Below are 16944 nucleotides of genomic sequence, written 5' to 3' on the forward strand. Positions count from 1 at the left end.
TGATGACAAAGATTTCTGATTAAGAGTGGGTGAATCTCAAACGAGTGTATTCTGCAACATGTTTCAATACTTGGAAGATTAATTATGACAAAGACCAATTAAAACTCAAGAAGAGAATGAGCTAGTAGCAGACTATATTGAGATTGTTTCTTTTTTTTCCAAATACAAATCTATAATTTTAAAACAAAGCAATGACTACATTAACACATTTCACTGTATTATGACTCTTATACAAAATAGTTTTACTTTTTGAAAATGTACTCCTAAAATACATTTGCTTTCTAAAATATTTTAATTAGGATGGGCCTATACTCACTATTCCACATACTGACTCAAGTCAATAGTAAAGGACACCCGAGTAAATCAATCACATTCAAAAAGATGACCAAAGCCCAGATTTTAGACTGATGAAATGACAATTTATTCTTAAATTACAAAGTAAAAAATTGCCAAGCGAAGACAGTTACAAAAATTTAATTATTCAGAATAGAAAGTTTAGGCAAATAAACTAGACAGAGAAAACAAAACGACTCCGTTTTGGAATGACATGTCGTCTCATTCTGTCTTGCACGTAATTTAAAAATGAAAACCAATGTCAAACAAAAGGAAAACCAGAACATTTATCCACACTAAACCCAAAATATCAATAGTATCTTACCAACCTGTAGCATTAACTCTCTCTTCAAACATGCACTATTCTTATATCTTTAGTGGCACACTTGAGTGAACAGAGGCAATGACAACTTTTAAAAGGACAACACCAATACTTCACATTTATTTTTCAATTACCTCAAAAGTTAAAACCATGTTATATTTAGTTTATTTTTTTAATGTTAAAAACTATTACCTTTAATATTTCGCTGCATTCAGAAACCTGCGATCCAACCTCATTGGGCAGCAATATTCTCTTGTAAGCTCCACACAATGACTATGTAGTAAAACATTACATGTTAATTAGGTTCCTAATGGGGACATTGAGCAAACAGCCTGCCTCAAGATGATTTCAAATGTTAGCACTAAGAATTTTGATCGAAACTTCGTTATTTGTTGAATCTGAGTCAACAGTAGGACGGGAGTTAGTCAAAATGAGCCACATAGTAAGTAAGTTTCATGGGTTCTATGGGTGTCATGTTAGCGGAGAGAGTTAAAGATGATGAGAATGCAACCGCTCATGTTGATGACAAGGATGCAGTTCCATTTATGGAAGTGAACGAGCCATTCTTGCTCTTCACTCTCATGTCACAGGTCTTTATTACACATCCGATGGTGTTTAGGCTTAGAATTTTACTAATCAAATGACTCTTTACAGGCAGCAGTCAGTCAGAGCTGCTCAAAAAGAAAAGTTTGAGCTGTGACAGTGAATGTGTGTACAAAGTATATAATAAATTAATGGAACGGAACACGGCAGTTATTGATTAAGGAACAAATACACTGATAACTTCACACTTCTGTTACTGTACACTGACCATCGGGCATTCTGGACCTTCCACTTCTAGATGACAAAGGGGGAGAGGTGGACTCCGCACCAGGGAGAGCTCGGTCCTCTGGGTTCAGTCTTTGTCGCCGAGGCTGACCCTCCCATGGCTCCACATGTTCTTCATTTCCACCCCCACCCTCCTCGTCGTTAGCCTCTTCCTCATCGTCACTCCAGTCTCCAGAGCCAGATTCATCAACGGAGGTGTGAGGATCAGAAGACCTGGAGGGTGAAGCCTCTTCTTCCTCCTCATCTTCTTCCACTCCTTCGCCTGCGCTAGATCGTTCATAAGATGGAGTGGCTCTGTGGCTGATTTGTAGTTGTGAAAGGGCGTCCTCCAGAGAGGGGCTGCTGTTGTCAGGCTGACCACCCAAGGAAGTAGGTGGTCTTGAAGAGGGTGGAGGTGCTACAACAGGCGGAGGGATGCCAGGGACCTGCTGCTGTACGCCTGCTGCTGTGGTATCAGCTCCATCAGCAGAGTTTTCCCTACCTGCTGCCGCAATTGCCGCGGTGACGCTCTCAGTGTCCAGACGCAGTCCAGCTACTCCCTTCTTGGGAATATCCAAAATGTCTCGCTTCATCTTGCGTCTACGTCCATGTTCATTGCGCCTGTACTGTACCATGTTCTCCAAGTCAGCTACATACAAAAACCCGGCAATGAGCATCTCTGCAGTCTTCTTGCCCTTCGAAAAAGCGTCCTCCAGCTCTCGACTGGTTCGCACATCATACTGCCACCAGCCATTGCGGCCCTCGTAATACCAGGCATGATCGCTCGCTGCCCCACCACGACCCCCTGCTGATGCTTTGAGCTCTTCTGGAGAGAGAAGTGTGGGCCTTTCCAGGAAGTCATCTGGCACTTCCTGTCTGCAAAGAGCACAGCGCTTGCTTTGCCAGGATGCTCCTTTTACACAGAGGAAACAGAAAACGTGGTGGCATGGCAGTTGCACAGGGTGGACGCAGCTCTGCAGGCAGATAGCACATTCTGGTACAGACAGGGCCGGCGATGTGTTGCTGGAACCAGATGATTCGGCACTGTTCCCACTTCCGGCAGCACCGCTGTTGCTGCTCCCTTTCTTACTTGGGGGAATTGAGCTAACAGAGTGATCTATCTCCCCACAACTAGCCATCCTTCACAAGTACTGGGGAGAGAAATAAGTGGAGGATAATTGTTAATAAAAAAAGAAAACTAAACTTAAAAGATTTAAACGTTTTGAACGGGCGGCATAGCTCGGTTGGTAGAGCGGCCGTGCCAGCAACTTGAGGGTTGCAGGTTCGATTCCCGCTTCCGCCATCCTAGTCACTGCCGTTGGGTCCTTGGGCAAGACACTTTACCCACCTGCTCCCAGTGCCACCCACACTGGTTTAAATGTAACTTAGATATTGGGTTTCACTATGTAGAAGCGCTTTGAGTCACTAGAGAAAAGCGCTATATAAATATAATTCACAATTCACAATTTACATGCCTCAAGGACGCTAACGTTCCAATGCATTTTAAGCGTTATATACCGCCCTCTCACGGCTTCTCGTATTTAATGACGTAATTACGTAAGATGAACTAGGGATGTAAATCCCTTTGTGATGGACAGTTTGCTTCGCATCTCGATACGTGGGTTACGATGCGATTCAAAAACGTTTAATTAATAAAACAGAAAATGTTGATGCAATTTAATTTAGTGTATGAACGATTCGATTAAATTGGATACAAAGTTTGCACTATTTGACTATGATTAGCATCAACACACAGTTCTAGACATTATTTTTTACACAACAAAAGCATACATTTCTGTACATCCTCTTCATGTTAGAGAATAAATAGTTAGGACCTTGGCAACAAGCGCTCAGGCTAGATCTGCCCAAGTTAAGTTTATGAGCATGAACTGATGAAAACTGCTCGGATGGGTGCCAACCCTCTTAAGAAAACTGATCAGTTGAATTCCATTAGAATAACAAACTGATAATTGAGAACAGCTATATGCATGTTCATCTTCAAATATTAAAAAAGTACATTCTATAAATGTGACAAACTTCCAGTAATACCTCATTTTTAAAACATATGAAATATGTTTTATAAAAGTAAAAAGGCAAACATGTGAAAAATATATCTTTTCATAGAGTCAAGTCAGGTTAGCGTCGTCACAGACGCCTACGGGTTCTAACCGACAAAAATGAGAAATGACGTGTGTTGCGGAGTTGTAAGGGGAAAGGAACATTGGCGGTAAAGAGGGCAAGACACGTAGATTGAGCCTGTTGTACGAGAACGTTGCATTTTGTGAAATAACGAAAGACTAACTTGGAATCTGTCTTTTTGTCTATTACTTGGGATGTTATAATATTGAAAGACGGCACAGCATGGCGACAGTCCATGGTGTTGATGTTAGGAGTCTTGTGGGTCATTATTTGGCAGGCAGCCGTGACGAGCATTGTTTTAAAGATAAACTGTTTGATCGCTAGTCTTGTGCGTCTCCCGGTCCATGTATTTACGTTTGTTCTTGTCTCCAGTTAGGAAGCGTGTGACAATTTTTTTTTTTACAGACAGCCCTTCCTAGCATGTTGTTTTAAAGACAAAAACTGTCAACTGATTTATAATTTGGCGTGATAACCGGTTTATGTGTCTAAGATTCACAACTCAACCTCATTGATCGAGGGGGCTGTGACCGGCGCAGCCGAACCAGCCACTTCTCGAACCGGATATCCAGTCACATTGGTTTAACGTTAAAAACCCTAAAATGCATGTGAATTAGCTTTAGGTGTTGTTAGCTAATAAGAGCAATTTGGATAGCTAGCGTTAGCTGTCATTGAGTGTTTATTCTATCATAACAACCACATGACTGCAACTTGTTCCTTGCTTCTCTTTGACTGCTTTTGAGGGTGTGCATGCACTGTCTGTGTTGATGAGACTGGGTGCGTGACCGCTGTAAACACTGTTCATTTTATTCAGGCTGTTACAATAATTTATTACATAAACTTAGTATTAGTGAAATATATCATGTCCTGCTCCGCAGCCTCTGTAGAAGAACCTCCAGGTTCTGTAACAGCTTCTTCCCTCAGGCCATAAGACTCTTGAACGCATCATAATAATCCCCTCAATTCCCCCTCAAAAACGGATTAACTCGCTGGAATATAAAGACAATATAACATACATCCATAAACACGGATGCATATGTAAAAGTGCAATATATTCATCGGTACAGTAATCTATTTATGTCTGCACCATATTCCTCTTTTATCCACCACTACAACGAGCTAATGCAACAAAATTTTGTTACCTGTACTGTAAAGTTCAAATTTTAATGACAGTAAAATAAAGTCTAAGTCATGCAACGAAATTTCGTTCTTATCTGTACTGTAAAGTTCAAATTTGAATGACAGTAAAATGAAGTCTAAGTCTAATACATAGACAATTAACACATGTGTTCTGTTAAACCACTAATGGTAACATAAGCGAGCCGGTGGTGTTTTTGTTGTACCTTTTACTTTGAAAAATGTTCTTGTGTGGAATTTGCATACTGCACCTTTAACTGGTTTGGTACCATTGTCAAAATTGTATATTTGGCAGCTGAAAACAGTTTTAATAAGCTGCTTGAAATTGAAATCCACCTACACTAATTGTCATCCATCCGTTTTCTACCGCTTGTCCCAATCAGAGTCGCGGGGGGTGCTGGAGCCTATTTCACTGCATTTGGGCGGAAGGCGGGGTACACCCTGGTCAAGCCACCACCTTATCGCAGGGCCAACACAGATAGAGAGACAACATTCACACACTAGGGCCAATCTAGTGTTGCCAATCAACCTATCCCCAGGGGCATGTTTTTGGAGGTGGGAGGAAGCCGGAGTATCCGAAGGGAACCCACACAGCCCCGGGAAGAACATGCAAACTCCACACAGAAAGATCCCGAGCCAAGGATTTAACCCAGGACCTTCGTATTGTGATGCACATGCACTAACGCCTGGTCTACCGTGCTGCCCTACACTAAATGCAAAAACTATAAATACATTGGGGGACAAATGTATCTTTATAACTATATCATCATTGAAAATAAAATGTAAATGAGTTCCAATTAAAATTAAGATATGTATATTCTGCATATCCACACACCTGGAGATGGATGACTATTAGGGCTGGGTATCGTTTGAAAATGTTCGATACCAGTACCAATACCAGTACCCTTAAAACGATACAGATACCAACTGAGTACTTCATTCGATATTAATAATGTGAAAAGAATGCAATGGGTTGCGTAATTTACACCACTCCTCCCCATTCAAGATTTTTTACACAAATACATTTTGAAAGTGCTCAAATATTTGTTAAATAACTGTACAAACATGTACAACAAAGTATTATTTCGGCCGTGAAATTAGCGAGCAAGCTAACCCTAACCCCTCACATGCCTGCGACATGCCCAAAATGATTTACTTGACGATACATGTTTTGACGTACAAAGGATGAGTATTGTTAACATTGTAACCATTTATGTATTACCTGAAGTTATCGACAGTTGAGCAGTGTCCTGTTGAGACGACGAGGACGACTGGTGTTGTAGAAGCCAACTTTTTAAACAGTACAGTTCGCCGTCCTTAAGTTTGCTCTGTGCTCAATGAGGTGTTTAATCATATTGCTAGTATTCCCCGTTTTCCCTGAAAAAATCTAGCCGCATTGTATGCATTTATTTGCACACGGCACCACAGGCGCGTAGTACAACCATAACTTTGACCGTTTTGCTGCCAGCATCTCGGAATGATGACCAGCCAATTATGCACTGCTTCAACTCGCTTTACTGCCATACAAAGTATTGTTGTTGCGTTGGTGGACCAATCACATGGCGTATTGAATCGAAGCCCGCTTGCAGCGATTGGCTGGGAGCAAAACCATAGAAACTGTATTTTTTTCTTGATCTGGGTACAAAAAGAACCAATTGCAGGTATCGTTTGACAGACACAGTTTCGATACTACTTGGTATCGGTCGATACCTTTCAGGTACGTATAAAGTACCGATACCCAGCCCCAATGACTGCATTAGATGTATGCTGTAGGACAGTGTTTCTCAACCTTTTTTCAGTGATGTACCCCTTGTGAACATTGTTTAAATTCAAGTACCCCCTAATCAGAGCAGAGCATTTTTGGTTGAAAAAAAGAGATACAAAAGTAAAACACAGCACTATGTCATCAGTGTCTGATTTATTAAATTGTATAACAGTGCAAAATATTACTCATTGGTAGTGGTCTTTCTTGAACTATTTGGAAAAAAAGAACCACTGTCCTACAGTAGTGGTTCTCAAACGGGGGTACGTGTACCCCTGGGGGTACTTGAAGGTATGCCAAGGGGTACATGAGATTTTTTTTAAATATTCTAAAAATAGCAACAATTCAAAAATCCTTTATAAATACGTTTATTGAATACTCAGTGGCCTAGTGGTTAGAGTGTCTGCCCTGAGATCGGTAGGTTGTGAGTTCAAACCCTGGCCGAGTCATACCAAACACTATAAAAAAGATGAGACCCATTGCCTCCCTGCTTGGCACTCAGCATCAAGGGTTGGAATTGGGGGTTAAATCACCATAAATGATTCCCTGGCGCGGCACCGCTGCTGCCCACTGCTCCCCACTGCTTCCCTCACTTCCCAGGGGGTGATCAGGGGGATGGGTCAAATGCAGAGGACAAATTTCACCACACCTAGTGTGTGTGTGACAATCATTGGTACTTTAACTTTAATTTAATACTTCCAACAAAATATGAATGTAAGTTCATAAACTGTGAAAAGAAATGCAACAATGCAATATTCAGTGTTGACAGCTAGATTTTTCGTGGACATGTTCCATAAATATTGATGTTAAAGATTTCTTTTTTTGTGAAGAAATGTTTAGAATTAAGTTCATAAATCCAGATGGATCTCTATTAAAATCCCCAAAGAGGGCACTTTAAGTTGATGATTACTTCGATGTGTAAAAATCTTTATTTGTAATTAAATCACTTGTTTATTTTTCAACAAGTTTGTTATTTTTATATCTTTTTTTTCCAAATAGTTCAAGAAATACCACTACAAATTAGCAATATTTTGCGCTGTTATACAATTTAATAAATCAGAAACTGATGACATAGTGCTGTATTACTTCATCTTTTTTTTTCAACAAAAAATGCTTTGCTCTGATTAAGGGGTACTTGAATTAAAAAAAATGTTCACGGGGTACATCACTGAAAAAGGGTTGAGAACCACAGCAGTAGGATAATTCACGATAAATCAAAGGACTTAGACCAGTAGTTCTCAACCTTTTTTCAGTGATGTACCCCCTGTGAACATTTTTTTAAATTCAAGTACCCCCTAATCAGAGCAAAGCATTTTTGGTTGAAAAAAAAAAAAAAGAGATAAAGAAGTAAAATACAGCACTATGTCATCAGTGTCTGATTAATTAAATTGTATAGCAGTGCAAAATATTGCTCATTTGTAGTAGTCTTTGTTGAACTATTTGGAAAAAAAGATATACAAATACCTAAAAACATTTTGAAAAATAAACAGGTGATTCAATATTTCTACACATAGAAGTAATCAACTTAAAGTGCCCTCTTTGGGGATTGCAATAGAGATCCATCTTGATTCATGAACTTAATTCTAAACATTTCTTCACAAAAAAAATAAATGGTAAATGGGTTGTACTTGCGCTTTTCTACCCCTTTTTGAGGAGCCCAAAGTGCTTTGACAGTATTTCCACATTCGCCCATTCACACACACATTTACACCCTGACGGCGGGAGCTGCCATGCAAGGCGCTCACCAGGACCTTTAACATCAATATATAAGGAACATGTCCACAAAAAATCTAGCTGTAAACACTGAATATTGCATTGTTTCATTTATTTTCACAGTTTATGAACTTACATTCATAATTTTGTCGGAAGTATTAAATTAAAGTTAAAGTAGCAATGATTGTTACACACACACACACTAGGTGTGGTGAAATTTGTCCTCTGCATTTGACCCATCCCCTTGATCACCCCCTGGGAGGTGAGGGGAGCAGTGGGCAGCAGCGGTGCCGCACCCAGGAATCCTTTAAAGTGATTTAACCCCAATTCCAACCCTTGATGCTGAGTGCCAAGCAGGTAGGCAATGGGTCCCATTTTTTTTTTTTATAGTCTTTGGTATGACTCGGCCAGAGTTTGAACTCAGTTTACCAATCTCAGGGCGGACACTGTAACCACTAGGCCACTGAGTATTCAATAAACATATTTATAAAGGATTTTTGAATTGTTCCTATTTTTAGAATCCATCCATTTTCTACCACTTATTCCCTTTGGGGTCGCAGGGGGCACCGGTGCCTATCTAAGCTACAATCGGACGGAAGGCGGGGTACACCGTGGACAAGTCACCACCTCATCGCAGGGCCAACACAGATAGACAGACAACATTCATACTCACATTCACATTTTTTAAAATCTCACGTACCGCTTGGCAAGTACCCCCAGGTAAAGAAGTAAAATACATGACTATGTCATCAGTTTATAATTTATTAAATTGTATAACAGTGCAAAATATTGCTCATTTGTAGTGGTCTTTCTTGAACTATTTGGGGAAAAAAAAGGCTAAAAACTTGAAAAATAAACAAGTGATTAAATTATAAATAAAAATATCTACACATAGAAGTAATCATCAACTTAAAGTGCCCTCTTTGGGGATTGTAATAGAGATCCAACTGGATTCATGAACTTAATTCTAAACATTTCTTCACAAAAAAGAAATATTTAACAACAATTTTTGTGGAACATCTCCACAAAAAATCTAGCTGTCAACACTGAATATTGCATTGTTGCATTTCTTTTCACAGTTTAGGAACTTACATTCATATTTTATTGAAGTATTATTCAATAAATATATTCATAAAGGATTTTTGAATTGTTGCTATTTTTAGAATATGTGTTAAAAATCTCACGTAAACCTTCAAGTTCCCCCTAGGGCAGTGGTTCTCAAATGGGGGTAAGCGTACCCCTGGGGGTACTTGAAGGTATGCCAAGGGGTACGTGAGATTTTTTTTTTAATCCTAAAAATAGCAACAATTTAAAAATCCTTTATAAATATATTTATTGAATAATAGAAAATATGAATGAAGTTCATAAACTGTGAAAAGAAATGCAACAATGCAATATTCAGTGTTGACAGCTAGATTTTTTGTGGACATGTTCCTTAAATATTGATGTTAAAGATTTATTTTTTTGTGAGGAAATGTTTAGAATGAAGTTCATGAATCCAGATGGATCTCTATTACAATCCCCAGAAAGGGCACTTTAAGTGGATGATTACCTCTATATGTAGACATCTTTATTTATAATTGAATCACTTGTTTATTTTTCAAGACATTTTTTGTTGTTTTTATATCTTTTTTCCAAACAGTTCAAGAAAGATCACTACAAATGAGCAATATTTTGCACTGTTATACAATTTAATAAATCAGAATCTGATGACATAGTGCTGTATTTTACCGCTTTATCTCTTTTTTTCAACCAAAAATGCTTTGCTCTGATTAGGGGGTACTTGAGTTAAAAAAAAATGTTCACAAGGGGTACATAACTGACAAAAGGTTGAGAACCACTGCCCTAGGGGTACGCGTACCCCCATTTGACAACCACTGACTTAGACTGTAATTGCATACTCACTGAAAGTAGACTTAATGATGATGTATCATGAGGAATGCTGATGGATCATCGAAATTGCCGCTGTAAAAAGATAAAAGAAGATTGTAGTATTAAAACAACTGCACTTATCAAGACAACCCACACATCCAGACACGGTGTAAACATTTGGAGAAAAAAAAACAAGCAATGCTCTGTGTGGATTTGAAAGCTTCACAATACAAAGCATTTTGACACTTTGAAGGTTCACATACAAAGCATTTTCACACAAATCGCCTGTCGTGAACACAGCTGTGACTGGCATTGATGATTGGACGAGTGTTCCAAACAAAGGGCAGCTCTGCTAATTGTCTTAACTGCATGCAAGCCAGTGTGTGCTGATGGCCTCCGAGCACAGCCATTGCAACAACTGCTAATCTTAGCAAACACAGCAAAGACTGACCTGGCCAACAATGTAATATTTACAGGAACCTTACAGGCGAATGACAGCTCGAACACGAATTAACAAGTATTCTTAAAATGAGCTAAGGGGGTAGGCGTCAACATAGCGTATATAACGGCCATCAAGTAAATATTTACCAAAAAGCGGACTTAATAATGGAACATCTTGAAGCCAGTGCTGTAGCAGCTACTAGTGGCGCGGCTAAAGGGCAGTAATGTGACGCCAGTAAATAGACGGGGTTCATGTGACGCTGCTAGCTTATTTTAGGTCGACATTACCGAAGCGAACCCTTTTTTTTGTGTCACAGCTTCTACGCACATACCGTACTGATATATGTCGTCGTCCAGCTCCCGTAGATGGCTACATTTAAAAAAACGTCTCCCAAACAAATTCCAATGTTATCGGCCTTTGTTTTCCTTCGTATCGAGAAAGCGGTTCAGAGTGAGACATTTAAGTAACTTGGGAAATTGGAATTGTCTGTGACGTCACATCCGAGTTGTGGTCTCTGTCTATAAAAGGCAAATGTAAAAAGACTGTGATGGTTAGATACAAGAAGGACATTGATGTGACCTGCACCTTATGCAACATGCATCCAGAGACTGTTTACCACCTGTTTTAGACTTGTGAAAGCACTCAACCGCTGTAATAATAATAATAATAACAACAATAATAATAATACATTTGATTTGGTAAAGCGCTCTTCAGAGTACTCAAAGTTCCTTTACAGGATAAAACGATTAAAATATAAAACAGTTCAAAGTAACAATATAAAATACAGGAAATATAAAGGATAGGTTGATTGGCAACACTAAATTGGTCCTAGTGTGTTAATGTGAGTGTGTCTGTCTATTTGTGTTGGCCCTGCGATGAGGTGGCGACTTGTCCAGGGTGTACAACACCTTCCGCACCATTGTAGCTGAGATAGACGCCAGCGCCCCCCGCGACCCCAAAAGGGAATAAGCGGTAGAAAATGGATGGATGGAAGGAAATATAAAGGCAATACATTATAAACAGGGCAGGGCATCTGTCGTTTCATGCTGGACATTAATCATGACAAAATTGTGCTTTGGGTTTTAAAGATCTGCTATTTGGATTTACATTGTATGAAAAAACAAAAAAAAGTTTTTTTTTTTACCTTTGCAGCATTATTATACTATTGGCTTAGTTTTATATTCATAAATGTTTTTTGTGCCTTTAAGAAATAATTAGAACTGTACTTTAAAACGCTCTCTACCTCTAACAACCAAAAATGCTGGGAAAATGATGATACTGTGTTCCAAATTTGGATTATTTACGGAACTTGTATGGGTTTATGGCTTTACATTTTATTAGATATATATATATATATATATATATATATATATATAAAATGGATGGATATATATATATATATATATATATACCTATATCCATCCATCCATCCATTTTCTGCCGCTTATTCCCCTATAGGGTCGCGGGGGCGCTGGTGCCTATCTCAGCTACAACATATATATATATATATATATATATATATATATATCTATATATCTATATATATATATGCATATATGTATATATATGTATATATATATATGTGTGTATATATATATATATATATATATATATATATATATATATATATATATATATATATTATATCCGACCTCGGATAAGCGGAAGAAGATGGATGGATATATATATATGTATATATATATATATATATATATATGCATTTTTTTTAGTTCATTAAATTTTTTGAACTATTTCTGTACTTATTTTGATATTTTTTGATTGTATTTAAATGTTGCATGTTGTAAATAAAGGTTTATAAAATTCACAAAATATTGATAAAATAAAATACGGAAGCCTCGGTTTGGTTGTATAGTATTAATATGTTTTTTTTAATTGATTGATTGCATTTTTTATCAGTAGTTTGCAGAGGAAGAGAATACATTATATAAAACAGTAGTTCACACGTACAGTAAAATACATATTCCGTAAAACTGACCACTAAATGGTAACACCGTAATACCATTTTCAACTTGTTTAATGGTACACATTTTAATGTATCCCTTGCTGATACATGTTACGATTGTTATAATTTTCCAAATTATTCATCACCAACATTAGTTTGCCTGGTGCAGTGGTTCTCAAATGGGGGTACGCGTACACCTGGGGGTACTTGAAGGTATGCCAAGGGGTACGTGAGATTTAAAAAAAAAAACTTTCTAAAAATAGCAACAATTTAAAAATCCTTTATAAATATATTTACCCAATAATAACCTAACAAATTTTGAATGTAAGTTCATAAACTGTGAAAAGAAATGAAACAATGCAATATTCAGTGTTGACAGCTAGATTTTTTGTGGAATTGTCCCATAAATATTGATGTTAAATATTTCTTTTTTTGTGAAGAAATGTTTAGAATTAAGTTGATGAATCCAGATGGATCTCCATTACAATCCCCAAAGAGGGCACTTTAAGTTGATGATTACTTCTATGTGTAGAAATCTTTATTTATAAATGAATCACTTTTCAACAAGTTTTTAGTTATTTTTATATCTTTTTTTTCCCAAATAGTTCAAGAAAGACCACTACAAATGAGCAATATTTTGCACTATTATACAATTTAATAAATCAGAAACTGATGACATAGTGCTGTATTTTACTTCTTTATCTCTTTTTTTCAACCAAAAATGCTTTGCTCTGATTAGAGCAGGGGTCGGGAACCTTTTTGGCTGAGAGAGCCATACAAGGCAAACATTTTAAAAAGTATTTCCGTGAGAGCCATATACTTTTTTTTTTTTTAAGACTGAATACAACTAAATGCGTGCATTTTTAAGCAAGACCAACATTTTTAGAGTGTAATAAGTCTCTTATTCTTTTTAATAACATTGTTATTCTGAAGCTAACCAACAATAAATAAAATATTTCTTACCATTAATGCGACTTCTTGAACAGGTGCGGTAGAAACCTGATGGATGGATTAAAATGCATGAGAATGTTTTATATTTTGAATGTTATTTTTGACAATGATTACCAGTGGAATTATTCATTACTTACCGTGTTAAGCAATGTAAACTAAGATTTATCCGAGAGACAGGTGCAGTCATCAAAAGAGCCACATCTGGCTCTAGAGCCATAGGTTCCCTACCCCTGGATTAGGGGGTACTTGATTTACAAAAAATGTTCACAAAAGGTTGAGAACCACTGGTCTAGTGGGATGTTAAATCAAACAAGAACATTTTGTTCGTGGCAAATTAATTGAGGTATTGATATGGAGTAATCAACTTTTAACATTACACAATACAATTCAGCCGAGGGTCTAGTTCCAAATGTTTACCGTTGTTCCAGTTTCTTTGTTGTTCTCTTCTCGTGGAAGAAGGGGAAAATTCCGACGCTCGGCATCACCCGAACGCAGCAACTTCGACGTCGCTGTGCGTGATTACGCAACATCACGTCGGACAACGCGAGTTTTATGTGCGACGTGGGCGGCTCAAGTGTCTTCCTGTTCGGTCGTTGCTAGAGGACGTTGGTGTCACAGAGAACAGGGGCTGCTTGTATTTATTGTACAATTTACCAAGAAAGGACAACAGAACAAAAACAGAATGTTTTCCCGTGCCGTGAGACCTACCGTCAGCCTGGCCAGGAGTTTGTCCACCTCGTCGCAGAGCAACGCTAAGGTGGCGGTGCTCGGAGCGTCGGGCGGGATAGGCCAACCTCTCTCCCTGCTGTTGAAGAACAGCCCTCTGGTGAGCCAACTCTCCCTCTATGACATCGCACACACGCCCGGGGTGGCCGCGGACCTGAGCCACATTGAAACCAGGGCCCAGGTCACGGGCCACATGGGCCCCGATCAGCTCGGCGCTGCCCTGCAAGGCTGCGAAGTCGTGGTCATTCCCGCTGGTGTACCCAGGAAGCCCGGGATGACCCGCGATGACCTTTTCAACACCAACGCTACCATCGTCGCCACCTTGGCTGACGCCTGCGCCCGCCACTGCCCGGAGGCCGTGATCTGTGTCATTGCCAACCCTGTCAACTCCACCATCCCCATTACATCAGAGGTCATGAAGAAGCATGGCGTGTACAATCCTAATAAAGTGTTTGGAGTCACCACCTTGGACATCGTCCGAGCCAACGCCTTCGTGGCGGAGCTCAAAGGCCTGGACCCGGCCCGTGTCAGCGTGCCCGTCATCGGGGGTCACGCCGGGAAGACCATCATCCCCCTCATTTCTCAGTGCACGCCCAAAGTGGAGTTCCCTCCTGACCAGTTGTCTGCACTGACCGGCAGAATCCAGGAGGCCGGCACGGAGGTGGTGAAGGCCAAGGCCGGAGCCGGTTCAGCTACCCTCTCCATGGCGTACGCCGGCGCCCGCTTCACCTTCTCCGTCCTGGACGCCATGAACGGAAAGGAGGGCGTGGTGGAGTGCGCCTTCGTCAGGTCCGAAGAGACGGAGTGCAAGTACTTCTCCACCCCTCTCCTCCTGGGCAAGAATGGCATTGAGAAGAATTTGGGGCTCGGCAAGCTTACCGCCTTTGAGGAGAAGCTGGTGGCTGATGCCATAGGCGAGCTGAAGGGGTCCATCAAGAAGGGGGAGGATTTTGTGGCTAATATGAAGTGAAGGGAGGACACTTAAAATATAGCTTGAACCTGCAGCTGTCATTGATACATTGTCTTAAATTAAAAGGCACAAATCTATCAGATGTGTCTGTGTTCCCTCTACTGGTTTTCTTTTACCTGTGTAAATTTTGACCTTTTGTGCTCCCTCATCACGAAATATGATCCTTACAGAAGTGTGCAGCTCATTCACGGCCTGTTTTGCAAATATCAAATTCATTATTTTCATATTAAGTCAGTCACTGTACAGCCAAGAGGGGATACTGTCATCATACTTATTCATGCACTCAAATGTTACTAGTGAGTAAATCATTGGAGGTCATCAATAAAAGTCCTAGCGTAAAAACAAAAATCACCCTAGACTTGGATATTTATTTTCTTGCGGTATGCAATTGCGTTACTGAAATGTAACTACATGTGTGACTTGTAAAAAGAACGTGCAGTTAAAATCAGTTGACAGAAGTATATAGGAGTATATTTACATTTTGGTTTGTGAAGCCCTTTGAGGCACCTGTAATTTTTTGGCTATATAATTCATTTGATTGATTGATTGATCGTTGATTGACTTAATGCATGGATACATTAACTGGAAATGACACAAAGTGTAAAATATTACAAATAAATAAAACAATCCCATATAAATACATATAATAAATACTTCCAAAGCTTTTAATTCATAAAACATTTGTTTTAAAAGATTCACACACTCTCAAAATGCTCGATTGATCTTATTTCAATAACACAGCATTGTTAGAAGTTAGAACCCTTTCTGGCGGCATGGCGTAGTGGGTAGAGCGGCCGTGCCAGAAACCTGAGGGTTGCAGGTTCGCTTCCCACCTATGGACATCAAAGTCGCTACCATTGTGTCCTTGGGCAGGACACTTCACCCTTTGCCCCCGGTCCCGCTCACACCGGCGAATGAATGATTGGTGGTGGTCGGAGGGGCCGTAGGCGCAAACTGGCAGCCACGCTTCCGTCAGTCTACCCAGGGCAGCTGTGGCTACAGATGTAGCTTACCACCACCAGGTGTGAATGAATGATGGGTTCCCACTTCTCTGTGAGCGCTTTGAGTATATAACAATAGAAAAGCGCGATATAAGTCTAATCCATTATTATTATTATTATTATTCTGAATGGTTTCAAAATACTCCATTTCCTCAGCAAAATGTCAGGGAATAATCTGCATTAATAAAGGAAAAATGACTAATCTATTCTTTTATCTAATACCTTTAACTGTATCATATCAACTCAAAGACTCTAAAACACCAATTGATATGCTCCAATAAATGGCTGGCATATAAATAATTTTGTTCTTAAAGGAGTACTGCAATTTGTGGGGGAAATTCACAATCTTTACGTGAGACCAAAACATCTCTTTTCTGTGCACTCTGACATCTTATTCACACTATCAAAGGGGAATTGCATTTCTTTGTATTTTGTCTATAATCCACAATACATATGTGAGAAAAGAACACACTTTTTTTTTTTTTTTCTGTGAAAAACAAAACTAGTAGTAGTATAATAATAGTAAAAAATCTGCTTGCAAGAGACAGCTAACACTACAGGTAATGGTGTGTCATCTATTCTGCCTGTCAAGTGATTGTAGCAATTGTTGCTATGCGCCCTGTGAAACCAATGCACCCAGGAAAGAAGTTCCGATAATGTTTTAAATGAGAAATACTGTAAATATTACATGTTATCATGAAGGTGCCTGTTACTACATGACATACTTACAGCGTACGTAAAAGGTTATTGTAAGTTTTTGGAGGCTTTTTAGAGGGCTTTATTGGCGGAATGTGGTAATCCCCATTACC

General features: G+C 39.2%; 2 protein-coding genes across 4 annotated transcripts; one reads left to right on the plus strand and one right to left on the minus strand.

Annotated features, from left to right (window-relative positions):
* Nucleotides 1-397: 397 nt before the first annotated feature.
* rnf146 (ring finger protein 146) lies at nt 398-11017 on the minus strand. Of its 3 annotated transcripts, none has more exons than XM_061916267.1 (3): nt 10856-11017; nt 10116-10175; nt 398-2613 (listed from the first exon to the last, which is right to left on the minus strand). In XM_061916267.1, exon 3 carries the CDS (start codon nt 2599-2601, stop codon nt 1441-1443), a length of 1161 nt encoding a protein of 386 aa, XP_061772251.1. In that variant the 5' UTR covers nt 2602-2613; nt 10116-10175; nt 10856-11017; the 3' UTR covers nt 398-1440. The 3 variants fall into 3 exon arrangements, with proteins under 3 accessions (XP_061772251.1, XP_061772253.1, XP_061772254.1); XM_061916269.1 differs by lacking the exon at nt 10856-11017 and adding an exon at nt 10671-10827; XM_061916270.1 differs by lacking the exon at nt 10856-11017 and adding an exon at nt 10346-10449.
* A 2964-nt stretch (nt 11018-13981) lies between these two features.
* Nucleotides 13982-15211, plus strand: mdh2 (malate dehydrogenase 2, NAD (mitochondrial)). The gene has a single exon (XM_061916271.1). It carries the CDS (start codon nt 14121-14123, stop codon nt 15132-15134), a length of 1014 nt encoding a protein of 337 aa, XP_061772255.1. The 5' UTR covers nt 13982-14120; the 3' UTR covers nt 15135-15211.
* Nucleotides 15212-16944: the final 1733 nt, after the last annotated feature.

Source organism: Nerophis ophidion, linkage group LG11 (assembly GCF_033978795.1).
Source record: "Nerophis ophidion isolate RoL-2023_Sa linkage group LG11, RoL_Noph_v1.0, whole genome shotgun sequence".
Lineage (NCBI taxonomy): Eukaryota > Metazoa > Chordata > Actinopteri > Syngnathiformes > Syngnathidae > Nerophis > Nerophis ophidion.